Source organism: Etheostoma spectabile, chromosome 16 (genome assembly GCF_008692095.1).
Source record: "Etheostoma spectabile isolate EspeVRDwgs_2016 chromosome 16, UIUC_Espe_1.0, whole genome shotgun sequence".
Classification (NCBI taxonomy): domain Eukaryota; kingdom Metazoa; phylum Chordata; class Actinopteri; order Perciformes; family Percidae; genus Etheostoma; species Etheostoma spectabile.
Window position 1 is genome coordinate 26,875,469 of NC_045748.1, and position 26,292 is coordinate 26,901,760.

General features: G+C 39.6%; 1 protein-coding gene across 8 annotated transcripts in view; it reads right to left on the reverse strand.

Annotated features, from left to right (window-relative positions):
* LOC116704612 (RNA binding protein fox-1 homolog 3-like) overlaps positions 1-26,292 on the reverse strand; it is a 751,296-nt gene that overhangs the window by 91,474 nt on the left and 633,530 nt on the right. For 6 of the 8 annotated variants that reach the window (XM_032540217.1, XM_032540218.1, XM_032540213.1 and 3 more), the window contains one exon: positions 21,386-21,532. In XM_032540217.1, coding sequence (XP_032396108.1) covers positions 21,386-21,532 — 147 coding nt within the window. The remainder of the gene's footprint in view (positions 1-21,385; positions 21,533-26,292) is intronic. The other 2 variants (XM_032540219.1, XM_032540215.1) reach the window with 1 other exon arrangement.

A 26,292-nucleotide genomic window follows, 5' to 3' on the forward strand; every position in this document is an offset into this window, starting at 1 on the left:
GTGTCTTTCACAGAGCAAATAAATAACTTTCAGAGTTGACATTTCCGACCATAGACCTGTTTTTTTACAGTCTATACCATAGAAAAATATTTTCTGACAGGGAACCCAGAAATTTGACATTCCGTGTAAATTTGAACACAACATAGTCCACTCCGTGACCCCTCACCATGGCAGTTCCGAAAGTCGGAAGAAAGTGTCAGAGTCCTATTTGATTATGATGTGTCAGAAAAAAACAAGTGCCTTGCAGTGGAAGGTGGTAAAATATGTGGACAATTTATGAAAGGGAAAGATCCCACGAATTTGAAAGTACATTTGAGAAGCGCGCAGAAGGAGGCTAACCTATCTTACCTTAACAAGGTAAAGGAGAACGCCAAGACCCCCTCCCCCGAAACAGAAGCTAACCCCGGTACAGGGCATGGATGTCTGCGTACAGGGCCATGTATGTCTACTTTAGTCTGTTGGCTATTTAGTTTATATATGCAAACTAAACAAGCAAATCTGCTTTAAAAACTAAATTAACCTGAATTTGAAAACAAAAAGTCAAATTGAAAATCTGGAGTGTGGTCTAGACCTACTCTATCTGTAAAGTGTCTCGAGATAACTCTTGTTATGAATTGATACTATAAATAAAATTGAAATTGAAAATTAAATAAAAAAATAAAACTAATGAAAATGCAAAACTACAATAACCTTGGCCAGCTGTTACTTGGAAAAACTGCGGAGCAGCTCAACTAACCAAAATAATAATTGAAATTCTGTTTGAATTAAAACAATACCATATATCAGCTGAAGCTAATTGCATGAAAACGTAAGAATATCCACTTTAATATAATGAATAGTGTTAAACATTGGGAACTGATATAGGGGTTTGCAAGTTCATCTGACAAGGCAGTGGGGAAACATCAGACCAGAAAGGTTGGGAAGCACTGATCTACAGTATTTTCTATTATTGACCTACCGGTATATGACAGAAATGGTTGTGTGTATCATAATACCCATGTGTTTTTTGAATTACAATGACATATCTCCTTGTGTGACTAAAGTTAGTTTGACTCATTGTTCAAAGGCAATCTAACGTTAGCACAGCATGGATACAGTCTATGCAGCCAATAAGTCTCCCTAACACATCTAAAGTGTCACAATACAGCTTCATGTAAGTAGTTTGTAATACTGATAACGTAGTTATCATGTTTTTTTTACAATTTTTGTTTTATTTTACAATTTTCACAACTACAAAAATTCACTTCTTTCATTTCACTAAGTGGCTCTGTTTACAAACCAAATTGTCACACCCCTACGCCTTTAGGGGGAAAACATCTGCGCTGAGGTGACCGATTCAAGTGTTCGGTGATGAAGACAAAGCTAGGACGAGACCACGCTGCACAACTTTGCAATCTCACAAAAAAGTAAGTGAAATACTTTACAGTTTAATGATGTTGTGGTTGTACTGAAAGGGTTTGTGGTTTAACATTAAGCTCTTTCCTCAGAAAGAAAGTTTGGAGTAAGTCGGAAACTTGTGAAGGACTGGCGAAAAGGTTACTCTTACTGAAATAAAGAAAACAAAGGAAGCTAGCTAATCGCTGAAAGCAAGATGGCCCGAGCTGGAGCGCAGGTTCACAGAGATGGGTGTTTGAACAACGTGCTGCAGGGACTGAGAGGCTTTTCAACGGTATTTACTTTTCCACGCCCTGGTAGTTGTTCTGTGTGCTATTATATAGTTGAATAACTGTTAATGTGTTACTGTTAACATAGCTGGCACCTACCATATTCATATACGTTAGCAAACGTTAGTTTATGGTTCTCTAAAGGTTAGTTTTTGGTATGGTTCAAGCTAACGTTTAAGGAACATTCCCTCCGGGTTATAATGTTCCTTAAACGTTAGGAGAACCAACCAACTGTAATATACATCAGTTTTCATCAGACCCACCCTGGGTCGGGTTAATTAAGTTGCCAAAATACCCCTGCGAATAAAATCCCCTACTTTACCGTTAACCGTCAAGCCACTAAACCTGAACACCTCTGCTGAAATGTTAAATTCGTTAAACGATCCAACACAAGACAACTCTCTCTCTCTCTCTCTCTCTCCCTCTCTCTCTCTCTCTCTGCGAGCACACATGGTGGTGGTTGATAAACACAGATATGTGTTGATTAGCTTTCCTAATGGGCCAGGTGGGTAGCGCACTGCCATGATGTTGGATTACTCCACATTGTCATTGTGATATTTTGTGATTACATTCTTAATCTGACCCATTCTCTGTCAGGTACAGTGGGGCTCGAAAGTTTGGGCACGCCAGGTAAAAAGTTGTATTAACGTGCATAAAGAAGCCAAGAAAAGATGGAAAAATCTCCAAAAAGGCATCAAATGACATATTAGACATTGGTATAATATGTCACAAAAAGTTAGATTTTATTTCCATCATTTACACTTTCAAAATAACAGAAAACAAAAAAATGGCATCTGCAAAAGTTTGGGCACCCTGCAGAGTTAATACCTTGTACTGCCCCCTTTGGCCACTTTCACAGCTTGGAAACGCTTCTTGTAGCCAGCCAAGCGTCTTTCAATTCTTGGTTGAAGTATCTTCGCCCATTCTTCATTCCAAAAGTCTTCCAGTTCTTTGAGATTTCTGGGCTGTCTGTCATGCACTGCTCTTTTAAGGTCTATCCATAGATTTTACATTATGTTGAGGTCAGGAGATTGTGAAGGCCATGGCAAAACCTTAGTTTATGCCTCTTGATGTAATCCACTGTGGATTTTGAAGTGTGTTTAAGATAATTATCCATTTGTAGAAGCCATCCTCTCTTTAACTTCAGCTTTTTCACAGACGGCATCAAGTTAGCATCCAAAATTTGCTAAAATTTTATTAAATCCATTTTTCCTTCTACATGTGAAATGTTCCCTGTGCCGCTGGCTGCAATACAACCCCAATGCATGATTGATCCACCCCCATGCTTAACAGTTGGACAGAGGTTCTTTTCATTAAATTCTGTGCCCTTTCTTCTCTAAACATACCTTTGGTCATTCCAGCCAAAATGTTCTATTTTAACCTCATCGTTCCACAGAACTTGTTTCCACAATGCATCTGGCTTGTCTATATGTTAATTTGCAAACTTCAAATGCTGATTTTTTTGTGGTGAGGACGTAGAAGAGGTTTTCTTCTGATGACTCTTTCACAAAGACCATATTTTTATACATTATATACAAGTATCTCATTATAGTGGACTACAACTCCAGTGTCTGCCAGGTCTTTCTGGATGGATTGTCCAGTCAAAAGGGGGTTTTGACTTGCTTTTCTCACAATCCAGCGAGCTGTTCTGTCTGATATTTTTCTTGGTCTTCCAAATCTTGCTTTAACTTCCAATGTTCTTGATTACTGCCATTTCTTGATTACATTTCGAACAGAGGATATTGACATCTGAAAATGCTTTGCTATCTTCTTATAGCCTTCTCATGCTTTGTGAGCGTCAACTATTTTCAGTTTCAGTTTTCTAGACAACTGCTTAGAAGAACCCATGGTGCTGATTGTTGGGGCAAGGTCAGATAAGTCTGGGCATTAAAACCTTAAGATTGACACCACCTGGTCTTTCCATACGATGACTGAGAACAATCTATGACGCTGTCAGGTCTCAGCTTTCCAAAGGGGGCGGTGGATGCTATAAATTCTGCAGGGTGCCCAAACTTTTGCAGACACTTTTTTTTTTGTTTTCTGTTATTTTGAAAGTGTAAATGATGGAAATAAAATCTAACTTTTTGTGACATATTATACAGATGCCTAATCTGTCATTTGATGCCATTTGGAGATTTTTCCATCTTTTCTTGGCTTCTTTATGCACATTAATACAACTTTTTACCTGGGTTGCCCAAACCTTCGAGGCCCCATTGTATTGGTCTGACTAGTCTGCCATTAGAAATCATCTGGGAATATCGCTGCATTGTCCCACTTAATCTCTGGAGCGTCCTTTATAAACCTGAAGCTGCACAGACCACGGACGTTGCGCTGCTCATCTCTACTTTTACAGAGAGAGTGGACACTGGTGCAATGCACAGGTCTGCGGGCAGGCAGCGGCCCCTAGGCAGCAGCCGCACACCAGGCAGCAGCCATGGGCAGCGGCCACACACCAGGCAGCCTCAAAACACCACCGTCCCACTGGGAAAAGTCCAGACTCTCCTGATTGCCACTCCGCATCTGGGTGCCAGTGCAAAAATGTCTTACTATCTAAACAACTGCTGTAGTAGGGTTTAAATCAAACTCGATATAACAATAGTGACAAGTAATGCGTGTTAATAAAAATTCACACAAATACATTCAGAAGGCAACAGAATAACTGTTAAACACGTTTATGCCGGATCCTGGTTTTGTGCAACAGGCCCCAGGTCTCAACTGCTACAAAGGATTTTTTTTGCATGAATGTCAAACTCCATCTATGCCTCTAGAACTCACACTAGGAAAGATTCAAGAGCGAATGTGATTTCTGGTACCTACCCAGCATGCTTTGTTGAATAGACTCAATGTTTTATTGTTATATTTCATGTGAACACTAGTTTAATAGAGGAGAACCTTAGTATTTGAAGTAATGCAGTGATGCAGGAAGTGTGCATTTAGTTTCCATGCTTATTGTGTTTCCGCAACAATGTTAGTGAGTAAATCTACTGAAACGGCCACCATGACAGTGGGTGTAGGATCAGAAGGCAGAGGTTAACTCATCTATGTCATGGTTTTAAAACAAAACAAAAAAAACAATGGTTATCTGTATGTCTTTGCCAAGTGCAAAGTACATAAGGCATCAGTAAATTGTTGGGCAGGGTTATGCCTATTTTCTAAATCATTTTAGAAGGTCTTAGAAAATATCCCCAAGCTCCTCTGGTGGCCCCATAAATAAATAATGAACATGGGATTTTTCATGAAAAAAAAAAACTAAAATTGAAAACTATGTTTTGTAAATTTTAAATTAAAAACTCTTGGGATACATTTTAATAAATGTACCCAAAATGTACTTCAGCTCCTGCCAGCCTACTAGCTAGCCTACAAGCTGAAATAGTTTTATGCAGACATGCACAACTTGCTAAAATCAGGGAAACTGCCGGATGGGACATCCGGAAGGACCAGGACCGGAAAAAGAAACTGAGCAGAGAAAAATGACATGAGGGGAAACGGAAAAGGACGATTGGAGAGCACAGGCAAATCGAGAGGACTTATACTCTTCATCCAGGCAAGTAGGGAAAAGAGGCAATGAGAGTGGGCATCAGACTGGAAGAAAAAGAAGGTAATATGATCAAACTTATTTGGGTCTGGGCTTAACTTGGACTGGCGACGCACATTGCCCAAAGCCACAGTGTGTGGTGTGCAGTGAGGTTCTGGCTAACAGCTGTATCTGTATCTCTTATCTACCGCACAAACTGAACAAAAAGCATGCCAATGTAAGTCAAAAGCCCCCTACTTTAATTTGGCCATAAAAAGAGAAGATCAAAAAAGATTGAGGGTGCATCAACCCGGTCAGGATGTAGAAGGGGGTGTGTTGCCTAAAAGGTTTGGGAACTGCTGTCCTAATGCTTCAAACTAATGGCTGAAGCAATCAGGCAAATGGATCTGTTAAATTGAACTGCCAAATCTGCCAAAATAAAAGAAGGAAAGTGTCTGGTCATTGAGTGAAATACAGTTCATAACTTTGCGGTGGATGCACCACTCCTTTTCAAGAGGGGAATCTGCACACAGAAAAGACATAGCAAATATAAAATGTTAAATGCATGAAAAAAACTTCTTTGCAACATTTGAACTCACTTTTGGCCAAAAGTGCTATATTATAAAATAATACAAAAGGGATATTAACCCTGGGGGCCCTGAGGCCATTTTTACAGTTTAATTTCCGTCTGGATTTATTTTATAACAAAGCTTGTAAAATATCAACCCTGTTGTCTACAGTCAAGATATGAACATCATTTTTTTTTTAGGACAAACTGGGTTATTGGAATATTTGGGTTGCAGTGAGGTCACTTGCATATTAAAAATGGTTGTAGGGCCTTAAAGATAAATAAATAAATAAATGAATCTTCCAGATATGTATTGATATCACAGACATATAAGTAAAACCTAAGCCCTTTTCCATTCTAAAACACTTCTCATATGTCTTGGGAGTCACACTGTGAAGAAATAATCATTATAACTTATACAGTTGACAAAATACATGCATTTATTCAAAAAAAGTCAAGGCGTTTTGCTCTCATGACATTTACTTATGCCAATAATAACATAATAATGTCATATTTATTGATATTACACACACAGCAATGTTATACAAGCAAATATGTGTCTAAATAGTGCACCATTTGGCCTTCCATAGAGTATATAGGCATTTTTGTCCCCTCTGGCCTTCCATACAAGAGGGGTGCCTTTATCTCCCATATATGGGCATGTACTTCCTGAAAAATAGACAGGACAGACAGGGCAGAGATGGAGGAGCGAGCCAGCGACAGAAATGAGCCAAAACGCGATGAATTATGGATATAAAGTGGATCAATCTTGGATATAACAGTATGGATTTAAAGCCCAAAGAGGCTGAAGTTCCAGGCTGGATAGAAAATCCCCTGTAGAGGCTAGAAAGACAGGGACCTGTAAACATTAAATCGTCAGGATGTAAAAGAAACCGAAAGTGAGTAAATGGCTTGTATGGTTCAAAAGTTATTAAACTATGAATCAGAGGTACTTTTTTACTCGTGGGCGAGTGTCTTGGGTTCAGAGGGTTAAAGTGCAACATAGCAGCAGATTTAAATCAGTGCTTCCTCGTCATCTCTAATTGGAAAGTCTGTTACACCTTTGACCACAGACAGCATCACTGATGGGTATGTCAGAATGTGCTGTGCTGTCCCCAAAACCACATCCAACAGTGCTGTCACGGTGTACTGACACACCCTGGAGTGTAAGTTTTAGTGGAGCTCCTTTACATTGTTGGTGTTTCTGTTTCGTAGCAAGTTAATTTCCTGCATGGAGGCATGACGTTGGATTTGGTGTACTGCAAATGTTGAAACATTTCCATTGTCAACAACTGGCTACAACCAACGGTTCATGAGTTAGGAAAGATGGCAAATAGTCAGCAATGAAGAAGGAACTACGTGTAGTCTACGTCTATGTGTAGTTTGTTTACCTAAATCAAAGTAGACGTTACAACTTCTTTTAACAATTGAGTTGTCCAAAATAATTTAAAGAGTGGGCCAGGAACAGCTGACAATATCTACGGATTTCAAATGTGGGCTTTTATGGTCAAAGTCATCTCTCTTCCTGTTAATTCTCTCTTTCTCCTTACTTTCATCTTCTGTTTCCAATGTTACCCCCGGAAACTAGTCTTTTAGTCAGACTGAGGAACTGTGTAACTAATTTTATTACGTATGGTTTTAGATTTTGTTTTGGTCCTTTTAGTTTATATTTCTATTATATCTAAATTGTAGTGCTTTACAGACACCGTTCTGTGGACGAGATATTTTCTCCACTGAAGCGACAACGTTTTCTCCACTATTACACGTTTTCATAAATTGCAAGCATTAAATCTTCATTTACACGCTCATGCAGTACACCATTTGAAAGTCTCATGATCGTCTCATGATTCGATTAAGCCCACACACAAAGCATAAGATGATTTATAGCGGTTACAATCCTGTTATGAATTTAAAGAAAATAAAAAATACAAAAAGATACTGCACCGCTAGTGACTAAAGTTGAGTGTGCATCCATACAGTTATCCTTGTGTCTTTATTCACAGCGGTGAAAGAGCGCCAAAAACTCTTTTTTTTCTACATTGCCAACAATCCAAGGAATTAGATTATCCAAGCCATTTTATCCAAAACGAGCTGGTCGCCTCACAATCTTGTAGTTTCTGGCCGAGTTTCAACGGAAAGGAAGCTACACAGTTTACCATTTCTGGGTTTTGATTGCTTCTCTCCCGAGGCTGCTACAGTGTTACTGAGCACACCATCAAATTCTCTGACGTCAGCAAATTCCAATGCTACTACGTCTACTGTAACCCAAGACAGTCCTGATCAAAGCCAATCATGTCGCAGAGTTCAGGGAGGACCAACGTGGGAAAGACTGACATCCACTTGTTTCAGTTAAAACTAGATGTTACGAGACTGGCCTACCTGTTTAGCCAATAAGAAGACAAATTGATTGATATCAAAACACAAAATTTTAACCCTGTGATGGCGGCAGCTGTGTCAAAGCAAAAATAGGGCCTTAGTTATTGAATTTGACCATTTCATCAATTTATAATTACCGATTCCTAAAAAGATTTATTTATGTAGTTATTTCAAGTATGTGTGTGTTTTTTTGTTCAAGAAGTTTTGTATTTTGTAATTTTTGGGCTTTTTTCTTTGCACTTTTCAAAAAGGAAATTAAAAAAACGCACAGACATATCTGTAGAAATAAATTCATATAAAATCAATTTTCTGAGTGTTTTTCTTCAGAATTTTGTATGTAGTAAGTTGAGACAAGTAGTTAGGGTACTAGTATTGTGTGTAGCCCATCTGATATGCTTACAGTAGTGTTTTCAAAATTCTTTTTACAGTTGCTTGACTTGTACAGAAATAAAAAAGCTCCATTCTAACCTCTGAAGCTCTGCGTAACTAAAATCACACTGACACTTGGAACAAAAAATGTTAGCTGTGTGTTAGCTTCCCAATGACCTCAGGCACATCCCAGAGGGCTAAAGTATATGGGAGCTGTATCACTTTTATTTTGGTAAAACGTTTATACAAGTGTTTCTTACGCTGCACACACTTGTTTGGGCTTGTGAGCTGGCCAAAGAGTTGTAACATTATGTTTTGAGTGGATGGCGAGCGCGAGACGCTGAAATGGATGCCAATAAGATTCTGAATGGAAAGTTTACTTTTTAAAAGTTGCCAAATGGTTCCATTGACAAGAAAAACGTGATATGTGTGTTTTGTTGAACTGAGCTATCATCGCAGCTTGTCCAGTGTGAAATACCACTTGAAGTCCAAGCAAACAACTGATGACAATTCCCACCCCCCTTGTCAAAGTATTTTTTTCACCCTTTCATTGATGGAAAGTGTTACATTGTGTGAGAGATTATTTGCTACAAGAGTGAATTACTGGTCCAAGTGAGAATGTTACATGTAAAATTCCACACTACAGTAGGCTATGTGCCAATGTTGTTTCAAATAAAAATAAAAATAAACATTTGCACAAAGCCAGCCGATCCACTTTTCCATGTTGATAAGAGCATTCAAATGACAAAAGAAGAGACAAAAAGAAATCAAGGGACATTTAGAATAGATACAAATGTGCAATTAATTGCAATAAAATATTGTTCAGTTGATAGCACTACTAAATTCTAATACAATTTTGTTCTTTGTTTTAAAAAGGAAAAAGAAAATTGTGGTTTGATTTTTTTAATTTCATTTATGAATAAAAATTCAAATTTGGTTTGTTTTTCCTTTCTGTTTCTTAAAGGAGAGATTTACTAACTTAGTTCACAGTTGTAACACTAGAAAAATGATGAAGTCATTTTAAGGTATATTGGATTTCAAATAAATTATTTTCAGTGTTAAGTAGCAACAGCTTCAGTATAAATAAATCTCACTATTAAAAATCCAGATCAGTAAAAGCTCAGTTTGAGCCTCTGCTTTTGGAGCAGCTGGGATGATCTCATAAGTGAAGCAACACTAACCTTCCAGGCAGTATGGTAATGCTCAGCCTTGTGGTTTCCTATAACTAGACCTTGAATCAAGTAGTTTATGTCAATAAATAAATAAACATGGAGCAGGCAGCAGAGCAAAGGCAAGGTCACAGCACCCACCCTGAAGATGAAGGAAGTCCACCAGCAAAACGCACATGTTGCATATACTATTGTTACCAGTGGTGTAAATGTAAATGCTTTGGAATGCTTTTTCAGGAGTAAAAGTCGGGAAGGAACGGTGTTTCATTTCACAAATTCAAAAATAGATTAAATGTATTTTTGTGCTTAAATTGTTAATAGGCATTTTACCATAGACATCTATGCATTTTTAATTTTTGCTAATTAAATATTTATTTCCTGAGCACACCTGAACACAGCACAAAAGCATGTCAGCTTTGCTGGATGTTTTCAAACACAACACCATCTGGCAACAATTAATATTCAGGTTGCATTCAAATTTCTTTAAACTTCAGTGGTGTCTTTATGATTTTTAGTCTGTTTTGGAAAGCTAATTTAGAAATTTTTGGCGGTTCATGTTTTTTTTTAAATTTAAATTTAAGTTTCAAGTTTTATTTTTTCCATTTGCTCATGTACAACGTACAGGCGCATTGGAATACTTGTGCGGATCACTCAGTCAGTTGAAATAACCCCCACACATAATTAAAAAAGACAGCCGATAAAAACAAAGTCCACAAACAAATAAATAACAGTAGTACAATAAATGCAGAACTGCAAAGTGTAAGCTTGTGCCCATAATTATGCATAAGGCTAAGTTTACATGTGACCGGCTATTTTAATAAATGGACATTTTAACTTCACCATTTTCAAAAATATCATCATGCACAGCTGTCAGTTTTCAGAAAGATGTTTGGTTACCCGTACCCGTGTATATATGCCGTCAATGCCGTCAAGAGTATGCCAAACTTGTAGGTGGCAGTGTAACGAGAAGCTCAAGCCCACGTTAGCCATTCAGAATCCCGAAAACAGAAAAAAATACTTCCTCGGCTGCCTAAACCTGCTTTGTCTCAGTTTACATGCAAACGTGCAAACAAAGATTTCCAAAATAACCACTCTCTCCACTTTTTAGAAAGGCATATTTTTAGATACATTTCCATGTACATGTAAACAGGGCCAAAGTACCTCACCCGTGGCTTTTGTTCTGTTGTTCTACAGTGTATTAGTTGAATTATTAACTTGTAATGTAATTTATATGTAATTTAATACATATAGCATTTTTTGCAACATGTAAATCTTAAGAAAAATTGTTTCGCCTGATTGGGTCAGTTATGGATCTCAGCTGTTCTCAGCTGCTTGTTTTAAAGCATTTGATACATGTGAAACATGTTAAATAAAAATGCTTATTTGGACATTGTATATATGATTATTTAGATATGCACAGGATTTATCCTTATTGCTATATTTGTTACCTTAACTGTTGATTGTGCCCTTTTAAGTTATGTTTGCAACTATATCAAATCAATAGCAATAGCAGTATTATGTAGAATGCTAATTACCCTAAAATTAATTACACCACTATAATTTTAATATTGTTACAAAGCAAAATTATGAGTTTCGGCAACTTGTAAGTTGAGTTCAAGTAAGAAAGATTTTAAAGTTGGTACACATTATTGTTATGAGTTACTGCAACTTTGAGAGAAGTTAAGATCAGTAGGGTTATCTTAACGTATTATTATGGGTTACTGCAACTTGTAGTTAAGAGAAATTAAAATTGGGAGTTGAACCAACTCAAAAGCAAAACGTTATAGTTATGTTGTTTTTGTAGGTGTGCAGCATGAATTACGATCTACCCCCGGTAAGAAGTAAAACCATCGTAAAACGGAACCGGGATTTAACCTGAAGTTACCTTGTTAACTCAAAATCCTGCTTTGTAGAACATGCCTCAGGGATGTTGTTTAACTTTAAAGATCGTTTGATGAAACTCCTGTGGTTATGACACCAAAAATACGATGTTTCTAAATGATGACAATCACGTGCTGTGCCTTGGTTTAATGGTGAACAGTCCAATAGCTTATAGCACTGTTCTGCTCTAAACAATTGTCTTAGTCAAAGAAACAAACTGGCACCATTAGAGGACACAACAATGGCAAAACTCAGGCTTTCTAACTACCCACTCATCTTAAAATGGCTCAATTGCTACACTGATATGTTAAAGTAAATTGGCAGATTTTAGATTATAATTACACCTTGCCTCCTCAGAGGCAGAGTGGGTTAGAGTGGAGCCTTATGGAACAATTGGCAAATAAGAGTGAAGCCATGGACTTGAGACATTAAAAAAGAATTCCCTTGCTGGTAACACTGGGCTACCTGTGCTGCTGGAAGCCTCAAGAACAGGTGATTAGGCAAGTAGGTGTCATTAAAACTTCATTAGCACAAAACCCAACCCCGGTGCTCATCACAAAAAACACACCCACACGCACAAGTATGTGTGGTGAGTATCTAATGACTCATTTAGGACCCCTACCTCTGGGAATGTGACAGTAAAGACCCTCTTGCGGCTGGCTCACTAAGTGCCTGCTTATTAATTAAACACAGCTGAGACTCAGGGGATGGCAGCAGTCCTGTGAATCAGCTTGTCAAGTTTCACTCTGTGTGGGGCATAGTGAACAGGGTCCTTCTGCAAGTACAGGCCAGCTGGAACCCCTGGCAGACATTTTGGGTTCCATGCATCAGAAATAATTACAAGAAATTCTTGAAAGAACAAAACAAACCCCACATACATTAACATGTGGTCAGACTTGGATTGCTTGTCTACTACTTGAGGTATCTACAAATAAAAAATAACCATAGGTGTGTAGGTATCCAAGGGAATTATTTGAGGTGCAGTCCTAGATTACCGATTTCAGCCACATCTGAGAGAATTGAATCAGTTACGTGGTGTTGTTAGTGCCAATTATCTTTCTACCGTTAAAAACTCTCTTCCCCTGCTTAGTAATTTCCCTCCAAATGTGTTGTTCTAATTATGAACTAAACTCAAATAAGTTTGGGTAATGAACCCAGTTGTATTCCTATCTGAGGCCGTACCCATTCGGCCTTGTGTGCCTCCGTTGTTGCAGTAGTATACAACAATATAAAAAGGCTTTGTTTTCTGTGTCGTGAGCTGGACTTCCATTGGTATTTAAGGGCATACCACTGTGTGTTATTGTGTAATTCACAGAGATAGACTTCTAGCTTGTGGCTGCATAAACTTTGATTGAACTTTATACGGCTTTGTTTAATGCCCTTGTATTGCTTTTCTATTACAGCTTTTGCTGAAATGAGACAGAATTCCATCTGCTGTAATGCCCTAGCTATTGCCTTTGTTTGCATTGTGGTGGTAGTCTTGCAGAACCGTAATGGGAGATTGAGCCAGTTGCTCACAAGTCCCATTTTAGGTGAATGGAGGACAGTGCCACTGGACCCCATTGTGGCGAAGACTGAGCCCAGATGGAATCCTGACGGCAATGCCATTGCCCTGCCCACAATCATTAATCCTGAAAGCTGGCCCATAAACAGAGAGAAAAGTGAAGAAGTTTTGTGTGAGAGTGTATACTGCATGTGCAGCCTTTTACATCTATATTTAGCAGAAAACCACCAAACACAATAGATCAAAACTGCTAAACAGCTCTGCTGAAGTGACAAAAACAAGCATTTTGAGAAGTCCCTGGTGAAGTCAGCATTAGATTTAAAATGTTTCTAATAAGCCTTGGTAGTTCCTATAGTTTTCCAAAAAGAAAAAAAAAACTGTTCAGTAACAAAAGAAAACCGAGAAAGAAATGTGCCCATAAGTTTCGCTTCACTACTGAAGTCTCTGCTGCCAGATGAATTCCATAACGTTTTAGAAACTATGAATAGGAAGTCACAGAAACACTTACATCATAAATACAGCACATTTACATCCTCTTCACAAGGTAGAATTCCGATTTATTAAATGTTATTAGACCCATATATCAGGTTGTACAGTCTCCAGTATTTGTAGTTTTTTATTATGACAGAGTAGTTGTCAAAATGCTCTTTATGCGATCTGTTGCTGATATGAAGAAACAACAGTCAGTAGATGATGCGTAATCTAAACGGATTTAGCCTCTCTGACTTCTAAATGTCAATATCAGCCACACAACCTGTGTTCTGTACAGAACAAGCCTTTAAATCAGACTAATAGCAATTAAAATCCCTCCAATTCAATAACAATAAAATGTTTGTTTAGCGCTACTCCACTGGGTGCATTCAATAAATGCAATAAGTAATCTTTACAGGACATAAAACAGAATAAAAACAGTAAAAAAGCAATGATCAGGTAAGAGCAAGTATCGAAGTGCAGCATGTGACTATGAATGTTTGTCTAACTACATTTGTTTAGAAAAACTTTTGCATTTGGGAAGAAGCTACTTTTTAATCTGTTGATGCTGGATTGTATAGACCTATAACACCTGCCAGAGGGTAACAATTGAAACATGTGCTGGCCAAGATGAGTATTGTCCTTGATGATGTTCTTGGCTCATGAGAGAGTGCGGCTGAGTGCAATATCTGACAGGAAGGGGAGGCGGCAATCAATGATTATTTCTGCAATCTTGATAATTTTCTGCAGAGCCTTTTTGTTTGAAGTGGACCCGCAGCAAACCAACCAGAGATGCAGTATGAAAGGATTCTCTCAATGGTGGATCTGTACCAGGATACCAGCAGCTTCGCATTCATGTTGTTTTGCCTGTGTATCCTCAGAAAGTGAAGGCGCTGTTGTGCTTTTGTGACAACTGTTCAGGTGTTAGTTGACCATGAGTAACAGTCTGTGATATGGATGCCCGGGAATGTGATGAATGTTTTTGGGAATGTTTTTGTGGTGTTTAGGATGAGGTTATCGGCAGAGCAACACTCAGACAGATTATGCACTTCCTGTCTATAGCCAGATTGGTCCCCGCCCATTTAAAGTCCTACCACAGTGTCATCTGCAAACAACTAGAGTTGGTGGGAAATGTTGGTAAAAAGTCAAAGGTGTAAAGTGAAAAGTGGAATGCCAAGGGTTGGCAGATTGTTTATCAGGATTTCGAGAATGAAGGTATGGTGGTCAACTAACACCCGAACAGTTAATAAAAGTAAAAGTCATAAAAGCACAGCAGCACCTTCACTTCCGGAGGATACACAGGGTAAACAACATGAATGCGAAGCTGCTGGTGCTGGTGTCCTTACAGAACCACCATTGTGAGAATTCTTTCATACTGCATCTCTGTTTTGTTTGCTGCGTGTTCTGCTGCAGACAAAAAGGCTCTGCAGAGAATTATCAAGATTGCAGAAAAAAATCATTGGGGATAATGGGAGTTATAATGCACAAAGAGGATCCTGACATAGCTGTTTCTCTGTTCGAGATGGCTCAGGGCAGCATGGAGAGTAATGGATAAGGAGTCATCTGTAGATCTCTTAGGCCTGTATGCAAATTGGTGGTTGTAAAAAGTGTGAGGGAGACTGGCTTGTACATGTTTAAGTACCATTCTCTCAAAGCGCTTCATTATAAGAGGGGTAAGGGCCATGGGTCTGTAGTCTGCTAGGCTGTTTGACGCTGATTTCTTGGGGATAGGGATGGTAGTTGCTGATATTACAGTCTGGGTTTAAGTTTTGTTTATCATTTCTGACTGTAATAGTAAGGTGCTAAGGTGTGTAAGCACAATGATGTCGGTAAAACTAAGTCCTATGGGAAAAAATGTTTTTATAAACTGATCTGATGTGAAGAATCTCCTCAACTTCAAAATGGCTCATTCACAATGTTTTGTGATTTAGAATTAGAATAATTGTAAAAAGTACATTTGCACTTGCAAGGAATTTGCCATGGTGTCTTGGGTGTGTAACAGGGTTTATATAAAGTACTATTCTGTTCAACTTGCCACTATTGCTGCAATTTGATGTCAATGTGTATATATTTAATGCTCAATGTGAGTTGCTAAGCCAGCAAGGTGTACGCATATTTGTTTTAATCCCATCCAGTCCGTATATTCATTTTATGAACATTGTCAGGGTTTGTGCAAGCTGGGATTCAAAATGCAAAGGGTAGAGATGAGGAGGCTTTTGAAGGTTTGTTTAAAATTAAAAAGTAATCACTACACACAGGCCTGAAATACACACACATGCTCAGGTCCTATTCATGCACAAATGGAGAGACGTCAGACTGAGTGGGCTGCCAGTGCTGGACCAGCGCCCTGACTGGTTGGGGGGGGGGGGGGGGTATGGTGCCTTGCTCAAGAGCACCTGGCAGTGCCCAAGAGGTGAAGTAGCATCTCTCCAGCCACCATTCCACACACCGTACTTTGGTCTGTACAGACTCTCCGGTTCCCAAACAAACTCCCTACGGACTGAGCTACTGCCACCCATAACTAACTAAGGAATAATCCATAACTAACCACAAGGACGGAGAGATGCTGGAAGTGACAACAAATGGACAACGGACAAAGAAAGCACAGACTAAATACACATGGAACGAGGGACAGGTGACAATGAAAGTTGATGAACAGGTGGAACAAATCAGGGCAGGGCAGACAATCACAAAGTCGGGAAAACACACAAGGCCGGAAGTAAAACTAGACGTAATACAAGAGAAACAGAGACTACAAAATAAAACAGGAAACAATGAACAAACTGACAGGGAACAAGCAAACAGGAAATGAATTAGCAAAATAAAACAGAAAAAAAGAACTGTAAGTTATGGAAATGTTAATACGAGTTACAAGAAGGTAACTCTTATGTACATGATGCACTTTCTAGCTAGCCTCTGTGCTAAAATAATATGATGTTCTTTTGTAGTGTGCTGCATGTGAACTACTTTGAGCCAACTGTATGACTGACCAGTAAATAAATAATAGGTGTACATATTTTCATATTATTGTATGTTATAACTTCTGTGTGGCTTTTTGTAAATCATTGCCAATTATGAGAGACATGCCCAAGTGTCAACTACTTTATGACTGACCAGTACTATGTTCCTATTCAGACAATAAACGGGCCCATGGCGGCGTAATAAATAAAGTCTCCTACTTGTCATTCTACACACAACGCAGAGTCGAGTGGTTGCAAGAAAGCGGAAAGTAATGGACATCCGGTCGAGAACAGGGACATCTGGCGGAATTTTCCGGCGGCACCGGAGCAATCACGAAGTGACAGTTCATATACAGGATAATCGCTGGAACATGTATTGCCTCCACATTTTCTGCCGAATGCCCCTCTGCAAAAACTGTTGGTTTTGGGAAACATCATCAAACTTTGAGCTAGCCAGCTATTCGCAGAAAATGGTAAGTTTTGAAAATATTTGGTGTGTGCAACAAGGCAGGCCTGCTTGGTTCTTACGGAGAATGATTGCGAAGATTTACAAAAATATTTTTATGGCATTTACTCTTAAAGCACAAACATTTTTCTCTAAAATAAGGTCCCTGGAGTTGTGGATATGCGTTAAAACCTGAGATCAGATATGAAAAGGCACTTCCATCTTCTCAAATAATAAGCGATAAAAAGTTGGCCATGATGCAGACTTGTAAAAAGTCTGAATTTATACATTATTAGGTCTGTCTGCAAAATGACAAGCAAACAACTTTTAAAATGCTTGTTTTCTGGATGGCGTTTGGATCAATCAAGGCTCTGCTTACATTGGAGCTGCTCCATAAACACAACAGAGATATAATTTCAGAACTTATCAGGTAGTCAGCTTACACCTTTTCTTTCGGTCTCTGTCAGAATAATGAGGAGTTACAGAGCTTTGAGTGCCCCAGACATTGAAATTGTTCCTTAATTTCTGCTTAACCCGTTTGCGCCGGATGCTTCGCGACGACACATCAACCGACGGTAACTGCGTTGCGCAACTCTGAACCTCCTGCCGGCTGCTGCGTGGCGCAGCATTTTGTATTTGTCAGTCTTTTCATGACACGTGCAGCAGAGAACGCACTGTCATTGGTTCAAATACACATGAGGCGGGTCTTGTTGGCCATGTGACCACCAAAATGTACCGTAGTTTGTTGAAAATCAAGTCAATTAAGTTTTTTTCATCTGAGGAAGTTGGTAAAGGTGAAACCTTTCCTTTCCAGGCAGCAGTTAGAAACCGTAATCCATGCCTTCATTTCTTTACGGCTGGATTACTGTAATTCCCTGTATTTTGGACTCAGTAAATCCCTACTCGCACGTCTGCAGCTAGTCCAGAACGCTGCTGCACGGGTTTTGACTGGAACCCGGAAGAGAGAACACATCACTCCCGTCCTGGCTTCACTTCACTGGCTGCCTGTGCATTTTAGAGTCCATTTTAAAATCCTCTTGATTACTTTTAAAGCTTTAAACGGTCTTGCCCCGTCTTATTTAATTCAGCTACTCAACCGCTACACTCCCTCCCGGTCACTCCGGTCGGCTGACCAGTTGCTCCTGGTCGTCCCCGGATCCAAGCGGAAGCTTAGAGGGGACAGGGCCTTTTCTGTTTGTGCTCCTAAGTTATGGAATGCCTTACCTTTGACCATTCGTCAGGCTTCCTCAATACCGATTTTTAAAACTCTTCTTAAAACTCATTTCTACACTTTGGCTTTCAACCCAAACTGAGACTTGATCTTATCTGTTTTTATATAGTGTTATTGGGTAGATCTTCACCCCCAGTTTATTATTTTTATGATATTGTGATTGTTATTTTTATCTGTGTTTGCTGCCTTCATGTACAGCACTTTGTTCAGCTACTGCTGATGTGAAAGCGCTTTATAAATAAAGTGATGATGATGATGATGATGATGAATCAACCAGACATACATGTGCGTTTGTTTATGAATGTTTGAGAGACGAGCGAGAAAACGGCTACGAGGCAATCAGAGGAGGATTTTGACAGCGAGGGCAGTGACATTGAGGTGGAAGATAGTGAGGAGTTTGGGAGGGAGAATGTCTTCATCATAATCTACCACTTCCTCTGTCGGAACCGTTTTCTCGCTCGTCTCTCAAAACTTCATAAACAAACGCACATGTATGCCTGGTTGATTGATGTGATTTTCAGCAAACTACGGTACATTTTGGTGGTCACATGGCTTTGAATAGCCAACAAGACCCGCCTCATGTGTATTTTGAACCAATGACAGTGCGTTCTCTGCTGCACGCGTCATGAAAAGACCGACGAATACAAAATGCTGCGCCACGCAGCAGCCGGCAGGAGGTTCAGAGTTGCACAACGCAGTAACCGGCGGTAGATGTGTCGTCGCGAAGCATCCGGCACAAACGGGTTAAATAATGTCAGGACATCAGAGGGGAAAAAGTGCAACCATTTTACTTATAGTTAAATGTTAGTGCTAGATTTTTGTTAGTATCCCTATACTCAGTAATGTACCTGTGTGTGTTTGTGTATGTCTGCAATTAGGTAAACATCTTCATCAGTTAACATTTTACCCAGGCAGTCTCTGAATTAGGGATGGGGATTGTTACTTTTTTAATGATATTGATACTATTTTTGAGACTGCTTTAAATATATTATATGTTATTTATATTTTTTCAGGGTTCTGGGCTATGCGACAAGTGACAAGTAGCTCTCACCTTAGACCATTGTCAAAGCATATGCAGGACGCCAAAAACAAAAGTTACTGTTGCAATAGTCTGGACATCTTGCCATGCCAATGTTGCAATAAAGGTTTTCTAAATGCCATGTATATACATTTGCTGTGAGCTCACTAATTGATTGCGCATTTTGTGTAGATTTGGACTTCTAAAAAATATTAATCTTTTTTCTTCTTTATTTATGATGTGATTGCGCTTCGTTTCTGCGTTTGGAGAGGTATCTCAACAGACTGTAGGTCGAACACTAATTGTTCACTGTTAGGCTACAGAGAGACACCGTCCCAGTGACGGGACGTTTTCTCCACTGAAGGGGAGCTGTTTTCTCCACTCATACACGTTTTCATAAATTGCAAGCATTAAATCTTTAAATAGTGCAGCACACTATTTGAAAGCTTAAAGTCTCGTGATTCAATTAAGCCCACACATCAACACATATGATGATTTATAGAAATGTTAATAAGTTAAAGAAAATAATGATAAAAAGAAAGATTTTGCACTGCTAGTGTCTAAAGTGGAGGGTGCATCCATACTTTTTTTCGTGTGTCTTTGTTCACAGCGGTGCCAAAGGGTAGAGAAAGGGCCAACAAACTTTTTTTCCAACATTGCCTCACAATCTTGTAGTTTCTGGCCAAGTTTCAAAGGAAAGAAAGCTAAACAGTTTATCATTTGTGGGGTTTTGATCGCTTCTCTCTTCTCCCCCAGGGCTGCTACAGTGTTACTGAGCACACCGGCGGATTCTCTGACGTCTAAGCATTCAATTGACAGATGATATAAGCCCACTACTGTAACCCAAGATGGCCCTAATAGAAGCCAATCATTTTGCAGAGTTCAGGGAGGACCAATGAGAGAAAGATTGACATCTATTCCTTCCAGTTAAAACTAAATGCTACGAGACTGGCCTACCTGTCTAGCCAATAAGAAGACAAATTGATTGATACCAAACTTGACCAGAAAATGTTAACCCTTTGTCAAAGCAAAAATAGGGCCTTAGTTATTGAATTTCACCATTTCATCAATTTATAATTACTTATTTGTATACATTTTATTTTACAGTTATTCCAAGTATGTGTATGTTTTTGTATTTGAGAAGTTTTGTATTTTGCACTTTTTTGGCTTTTTTCTTTGCACTTTTCAAAAGGAAATAAGAAAAACGCACACATACGACATATCTGTAGACATAACTTCATAAAATATCAATTTTCTGTGTGTTTTTCTTCTGGATTTTTTATGTATTAAGTTGAGACATGTGGCTGTGGTACTAGTTTTGTGCGTTGCCCATCTGATATGCTTACAGTAGTGTTTTCAAATAATTTTACAGATGCTTTACTTGGACGGAAATAGAAATTCTCTATTCTAACCTCTGTAACAGTGTCAGTAAGCCCTAGAATCACAATGACACTCGTAACAAAAAATTTAGAGTGTTAACTTCCCAATGACCTCAGGCATATTCCAGAGGGCCAAAGTATAGGGGAGCTGTATCACTTTTTTTTGGGTAAAACATTTAGGCGAGAAAAGCATGTATTTTCAAGTGTCCCTAAAGAGGTTAAATGAATTTAAGTGTTGCAATTGGATTTTATAAGGGTGAATTGTAACGTAAATTGTTACAATGTAATTTAAAATCTGCTTTTGTTTGTATTGTCCACATGTGCTAGTGCTGTGTTCCTAAATGGCAGGACAGGTCTCAGCTGCTACAGTGACATTTTGTTCTTTTGCCCGCCCTGGCTCAAATGTCAATCTCTGCTTATGGCAAATATTAGTGTTTACCTGCTTATTATGGTAAGAAAATGATTAAGATGCTGTTTTTTTGTCCTATACAACAAACTCTGGCTCATAGGGTTAACAAGCTGATTAAGCGGCCCACAGAGGTAGCCAGTCTTTACGTTCAAAGTCTCGCACAAAGATACACAAACACAAAAATAATTTTTCTGGTTTATGCAAGTACCTATTTTTTAGACACAATGTTTTATGATCCAATAGTCTCAATAGCAGTAGCAATAAGCTTGGACCTCATTGATTTTCAGGTTTGGGGAGATCTGGATACTCTTAGCAAGCTTGGAAATGACTTTCCAACTGGATATATATGATTTCCCTATAGTGTATGGTATCTTAGTACATTGCATTTGTGTGTGTGCATTTGAGTGTGGTGCGGTTGTCATCTCACCCCAAACATTTGCCGGAGGTCAGGGTCTCGGAAACGGAAAGGGATGTTGGAGACATGTAACCTCTTGGGCTGCTGCTTTTCCAACGAGTCGCTGGACTGCAGGTGGAGCTGCTGGGAGCCCTCCGTCTGTGCAACCTCTTCTGCCTGCTGCAGGGAAACACAAAGAATGCCACAGATTAGCCCCTGTCATGGTAAAGAAAAGTCTTGAGAAGACCCAGGTGAAAAGCAAGGCTGTTTAGCTTGATGTCTCCCGTTACACACTAAAATGAGCTGGAGTGACATGAAAACACAGATCTTGTACAATAGAAGAGGATTGACAGAACAATGTGGTAAAATTTTCAGAAAGTACAGGTGTGTGAGGGTGAAAGACAAAGGGATGAAGGTATTTATTGCCAATGCAGGAATTAGTCTGCTCTTTATGCAGTGTCCAACATTAAAAAAAAATTCCCACTGGCCCGGGAGTAGATCATCCATGTATATTTTTACTGCAAAAAAGAGGGGACTTCTGTTTTTCTCCAAATAGTTAATTTATTAATTGGATATACATTGTAATGATTCATCCAAAGTCAAGTAAAGTCAGGTCAACGTTATTGTCAATTCTGCAATGTGTGCCAGACATACAGAGCAAATGAAAATATGTTTCTCTCTGAGCCACAGTGCAATACGGACACGTACAACAAGATAAGTAAAAGATAAGTAATATACAAACAAATATAAAAAGATAGGTTTTATATAAAAATAAAGATAGGTAATGTATACAATTAAAAAAGATAAGTAATATGTGCAATACAGTAATGAATTATGAATAGTGCAAATGTAAGGCAAAATCAAACAGTCAAACTAAATATACTGAAAAGGTGAAATATAAAAGGAACAGTTCCTGAGTGTCTTCCTTAATAAAGTGGCTGGTGCTGATCCTGACGGGGGGGGTTCAGAGTCCAGAGATATTGGGGGCAGAGGGGAGTGAGGGCAATAAGGGAGGGTATTGAGCTCCTTGATAGCTTGAGGAATGAAGTCGTTTGCCAGTCTGCTGAAACAGGCTTGGACGCTCTGGCACCTTCTCCCAGATGGCAAGAGGCTAAAGAGGCTGTGTGAGGGGTGGCTGAGGAGTCGGGTTTGGTAGATATCCAGGAGTGAGAGGAGTGGGACACCAGTGATTCGCCCAGAAGCCTTCATTATGAGCTGCAGGGTCTTTGGGGGGGCAGTAGCTCAGTCCGTAGGGAATTGGGTTGGGAACCGAAGGGTCTCTGGTTCAAGTCCCCGTATGGACCAAAAAGTACGGAGTGTGGATTGGTGGCTGGAGAGATGCCACTTCACCTCCTGGGCACTGCCAGATGCTCTTGAGCAAGGCACCGTAGCCCCCCACCCGCTCAGGGCGCTGGTTCGGCTGGCAGCCCATTCACTCTGACATCTCTCCATTAGGGCATGTATAGATCCTGAGCATGTGTGTGTGTAGTTCAGGACTGTGTGTGTAAAACTAACCAAGTGTGGACGCAGAGTGTAAATTGTAATTTCCCCATAGGGGATCAATAAACAGATTAAAAAATTAAAAAAAAAAATTAAAATTAAATTAAATTACAGTTGGAGGCAGTGCAGCTCTCGTACCACACAGTGATGCAGCTGGACAGAATGCTCTCAATGCTGCCCCAATAGAAGGAGCATATTTTGGATGGGGGGGGCTCTTGTTCTGTTCAGTTTGCAAAGGAAGTAGAGGCGCTGCTGGGACCTTATTGGCCTTATGGGTTCTGTGGGGGCATGCTGTTGTGTGATGCAAACCTGACAAAGAAGCTGTTGAGGTTATTCAGCAGAGAGTTGATGATTGACACAAGTCTGAGGCGAGGGTTTGTTGTCCATGATGGTCTGGATACCATGCCAAAGGCTCCACTCTGCTTCTGGTTAGCCTGGGTTGTGATGGTTATATCAGAATCAGCTTTATTGGCCAGGTTTGCGCAAACAAGGAATTTAACTCTGGTTAATCTTTGCTCTCAAAGTACAACACTTAACATAACTCTTAACATATAAGAATAAAAACAGAAAGGACAGTGAAAAATATAAAATACTAAGTATACAGTATAACAATACAATAGAAATTAGAAATTTACAAAATTATAAAAATAACAAATGACGAGAGGGAAAAAAATGATGGAATATCCGTACGGTCAGATATTTAAGATATAAATATAGTGCAAGGCAGTTCATTGTGATGATGGAATATGAATAACAATTATGTAATCGTAAGATTGAAAATACATATGAGGTAGATGAGCAGAACAGTGTTCATTGACTTTGTTCGGTGTTACGGAAGGGGGTGGGGGGCTATTTCTGAGCGTTCAACAGAGTAACTGCTTGGGGAAAAAAATGTCTTTGTGTTGGCTGGTTTTGGCAAACAGTGCCCCGTATCGCCTACCAGAAGGAAGGAGTGTGAACAGTTTGTGACCAGGATGTGAGGGGTCCGCAGAGATTTGCTGTCCTTTTCCTGACCCTGGACTGGTACAGGTCCTGGATTGAGGGAAGGTCTGCTCCAATGATCCTCTCTGCAGCCCTAATTGTCCGTTGAAGTGTGGTCCTGTCTCGTTTGGTGATGATGACCAAAGAGTGATGGAGGTGCAGATGACAGACTGAATGATGGCTGAATAGAGGGTGGTCAGCAGCTCCTTAGGCAGATTAAACCTCCTTCGCTGTCACAGGAAATATAACCTCTGCTTTGCCTTTTTTTGGACAGAGTCTATGTTGGGAGACCATTTTAGGTCCTGTGAGATGGCCAAACCCAGAAACCTAAAGGAATCTACAGTGGACACTGTTGTTCTTAATGTCAAGGGGGGTCTTCTCCTAAAGTCCACTGTCATCTCCACAGTCTTCTTGGGGTTTAACTACAGATGGTTCTGACAGCACCATTGGACTAGCTGTTCCACCTCCTGTCTGTGATCCTGGATCAAACCAACGACGGTGGTGTCATCTGCAAACTTCAGGAGTTTTACAGACGGGCTCTTTGAGGTGCAGTCAATAGTGTAGAGGGAGAAGAGCTGCTGGGAGAGGACACACCCCTGTGGGGCACTAGTGCTGATGGACCTGCCTGAGAAGCAGCAGCTCATCTATCTTGTTTGTCAGAGACCGAACTTTTGCCAAGTGAATGGCTGAAAACAAGGTGCATAGTCCCCGCTTCCTTAATTTCACCAGTAATTAATTTCTGTGGCAGATTGCATGTAGAACTGCGGTGCCTCCAACCAGGATTTTGGTAAAACTTGCTGGCTTTGTGAAAAACAGAGTTCCTGTAGAGGTTTTCCAGTGGTTGTAAAAGTTATTGGTGTAAGGGCACAGAAAGCATAATAAATGCACAAAAACAAAGAACTAGACAGCAAAGTACCGAGGCTACAATCCACGGAGCAATCTTGTATCAGCAATACATTTGCTGATGTAGGAAGAGACAGTGTCTGAAAACTCTTCAATGTCTGTATTGTTGTAGGTAGCTGCCTGTTTAGGGGGTATTAGGTCACTTAACCATTTATACGACAGGGCCATATTTATGTCCTTTAAAGACCTGTCTATCAAATTTCAGCTCCAAGTCCCCTCTCTGCCATTTTTGGTATCTCAATGGATGAGGGCCTTTTGGCTATGTCTCGCCATGCTATGGCCTTTAGTACCGTGTTAGCCAGATGCCTAATTCTCTTCACCTAGAAAAACATCCTGCCCCCATCTTATGGTTAATGAATGAAGAAGGTTCTGTACAATGTGAAGCTGGAGAAGCTGAGGTTTTCACTTAGAAGTTCTCCAAACAAATTTGAAAAATATGGAGACCTTTTATCTTTAACTGAAACCCTGGATGTCATACTGGATGAACCAAACTGAAAAACTGTAGTGATAGAAAAGTGAAGACTGGTCGTGAGGAGAGTGGTGATTCAGCTCAATCGCCTTATTCCAAGCTCAAGGCTGTAGGAACGCGGTAGCAAAGCTATGCGGTTCACACAACAGGGCTGTGGAACCCTATTGTTTTTGCAAAGATTTCTTACATTTTATTTTTACCAACAAATGTTTTAATTAAATTTAATTAAAAAAATACAGCATAATTCACATTACAATGTTACATGAGTCCATTACACATTATGTGAAATAATCCTGTTCGCCAATGCGTCACAAATCCCAACACAAAGTAAGTTTCTCTTGTTGATCCCTATTCCACACATTGAGTGTGTGTGTTAGTACATGAAGCAGGCTGGATTCTGTCATTAAGCTTAGCATGGTATGGAATGGAATGGCTTTAGGACTGTAAGCCTTCTTCTGCCATAGTCAAAGAGCTAAAATCCATCTGTGCGCTTCTTTCCCTCTCTTTGGCCACCATGCCTCTACCATCCATGGTGTGTGAGCAGCCAGGCAGGAAGAAGAAATAATTGCATAAACATTATCATACACAAGCAGCCGCACATCCTGCACTGTCACCACGGAAACAGTATGGAGCTTTACAGTGTGTATGTGTGTGTGTGTGCGTGCGTGCGTGCGTGCGTGTAGGGAGACTGTACAGAACTAATCTACCCAACCAAGCCTCCCTTATGCCAGTTACACAGACACACACACACAAATAAACCTAAACCACCCTAAACCACCTCATCCTTTTCCACCCAGTTAGATCTCCCAGATGTTGTGTTGTTAATACCTTTTTGAGTGAACATGGGTGCGCATCTATGCCTGTCTGTGTGTGTGAAATCATTTTTTACAATATGATATATTTAACAAGCCCATCATGTTTTACATGTAAAAAGTGAAATTTCTCTTGAAAATGTAAAAAATAAAAAGTATATTGTTGAATAAAAGAACTACACAACTAAACAAGTAAGGCACTAAGCAAGTAAGCAAAGGAAGTAAGCCATCTACAATATTTGAAACCCAACTTAAATTAAAGTGACAAAGTGACA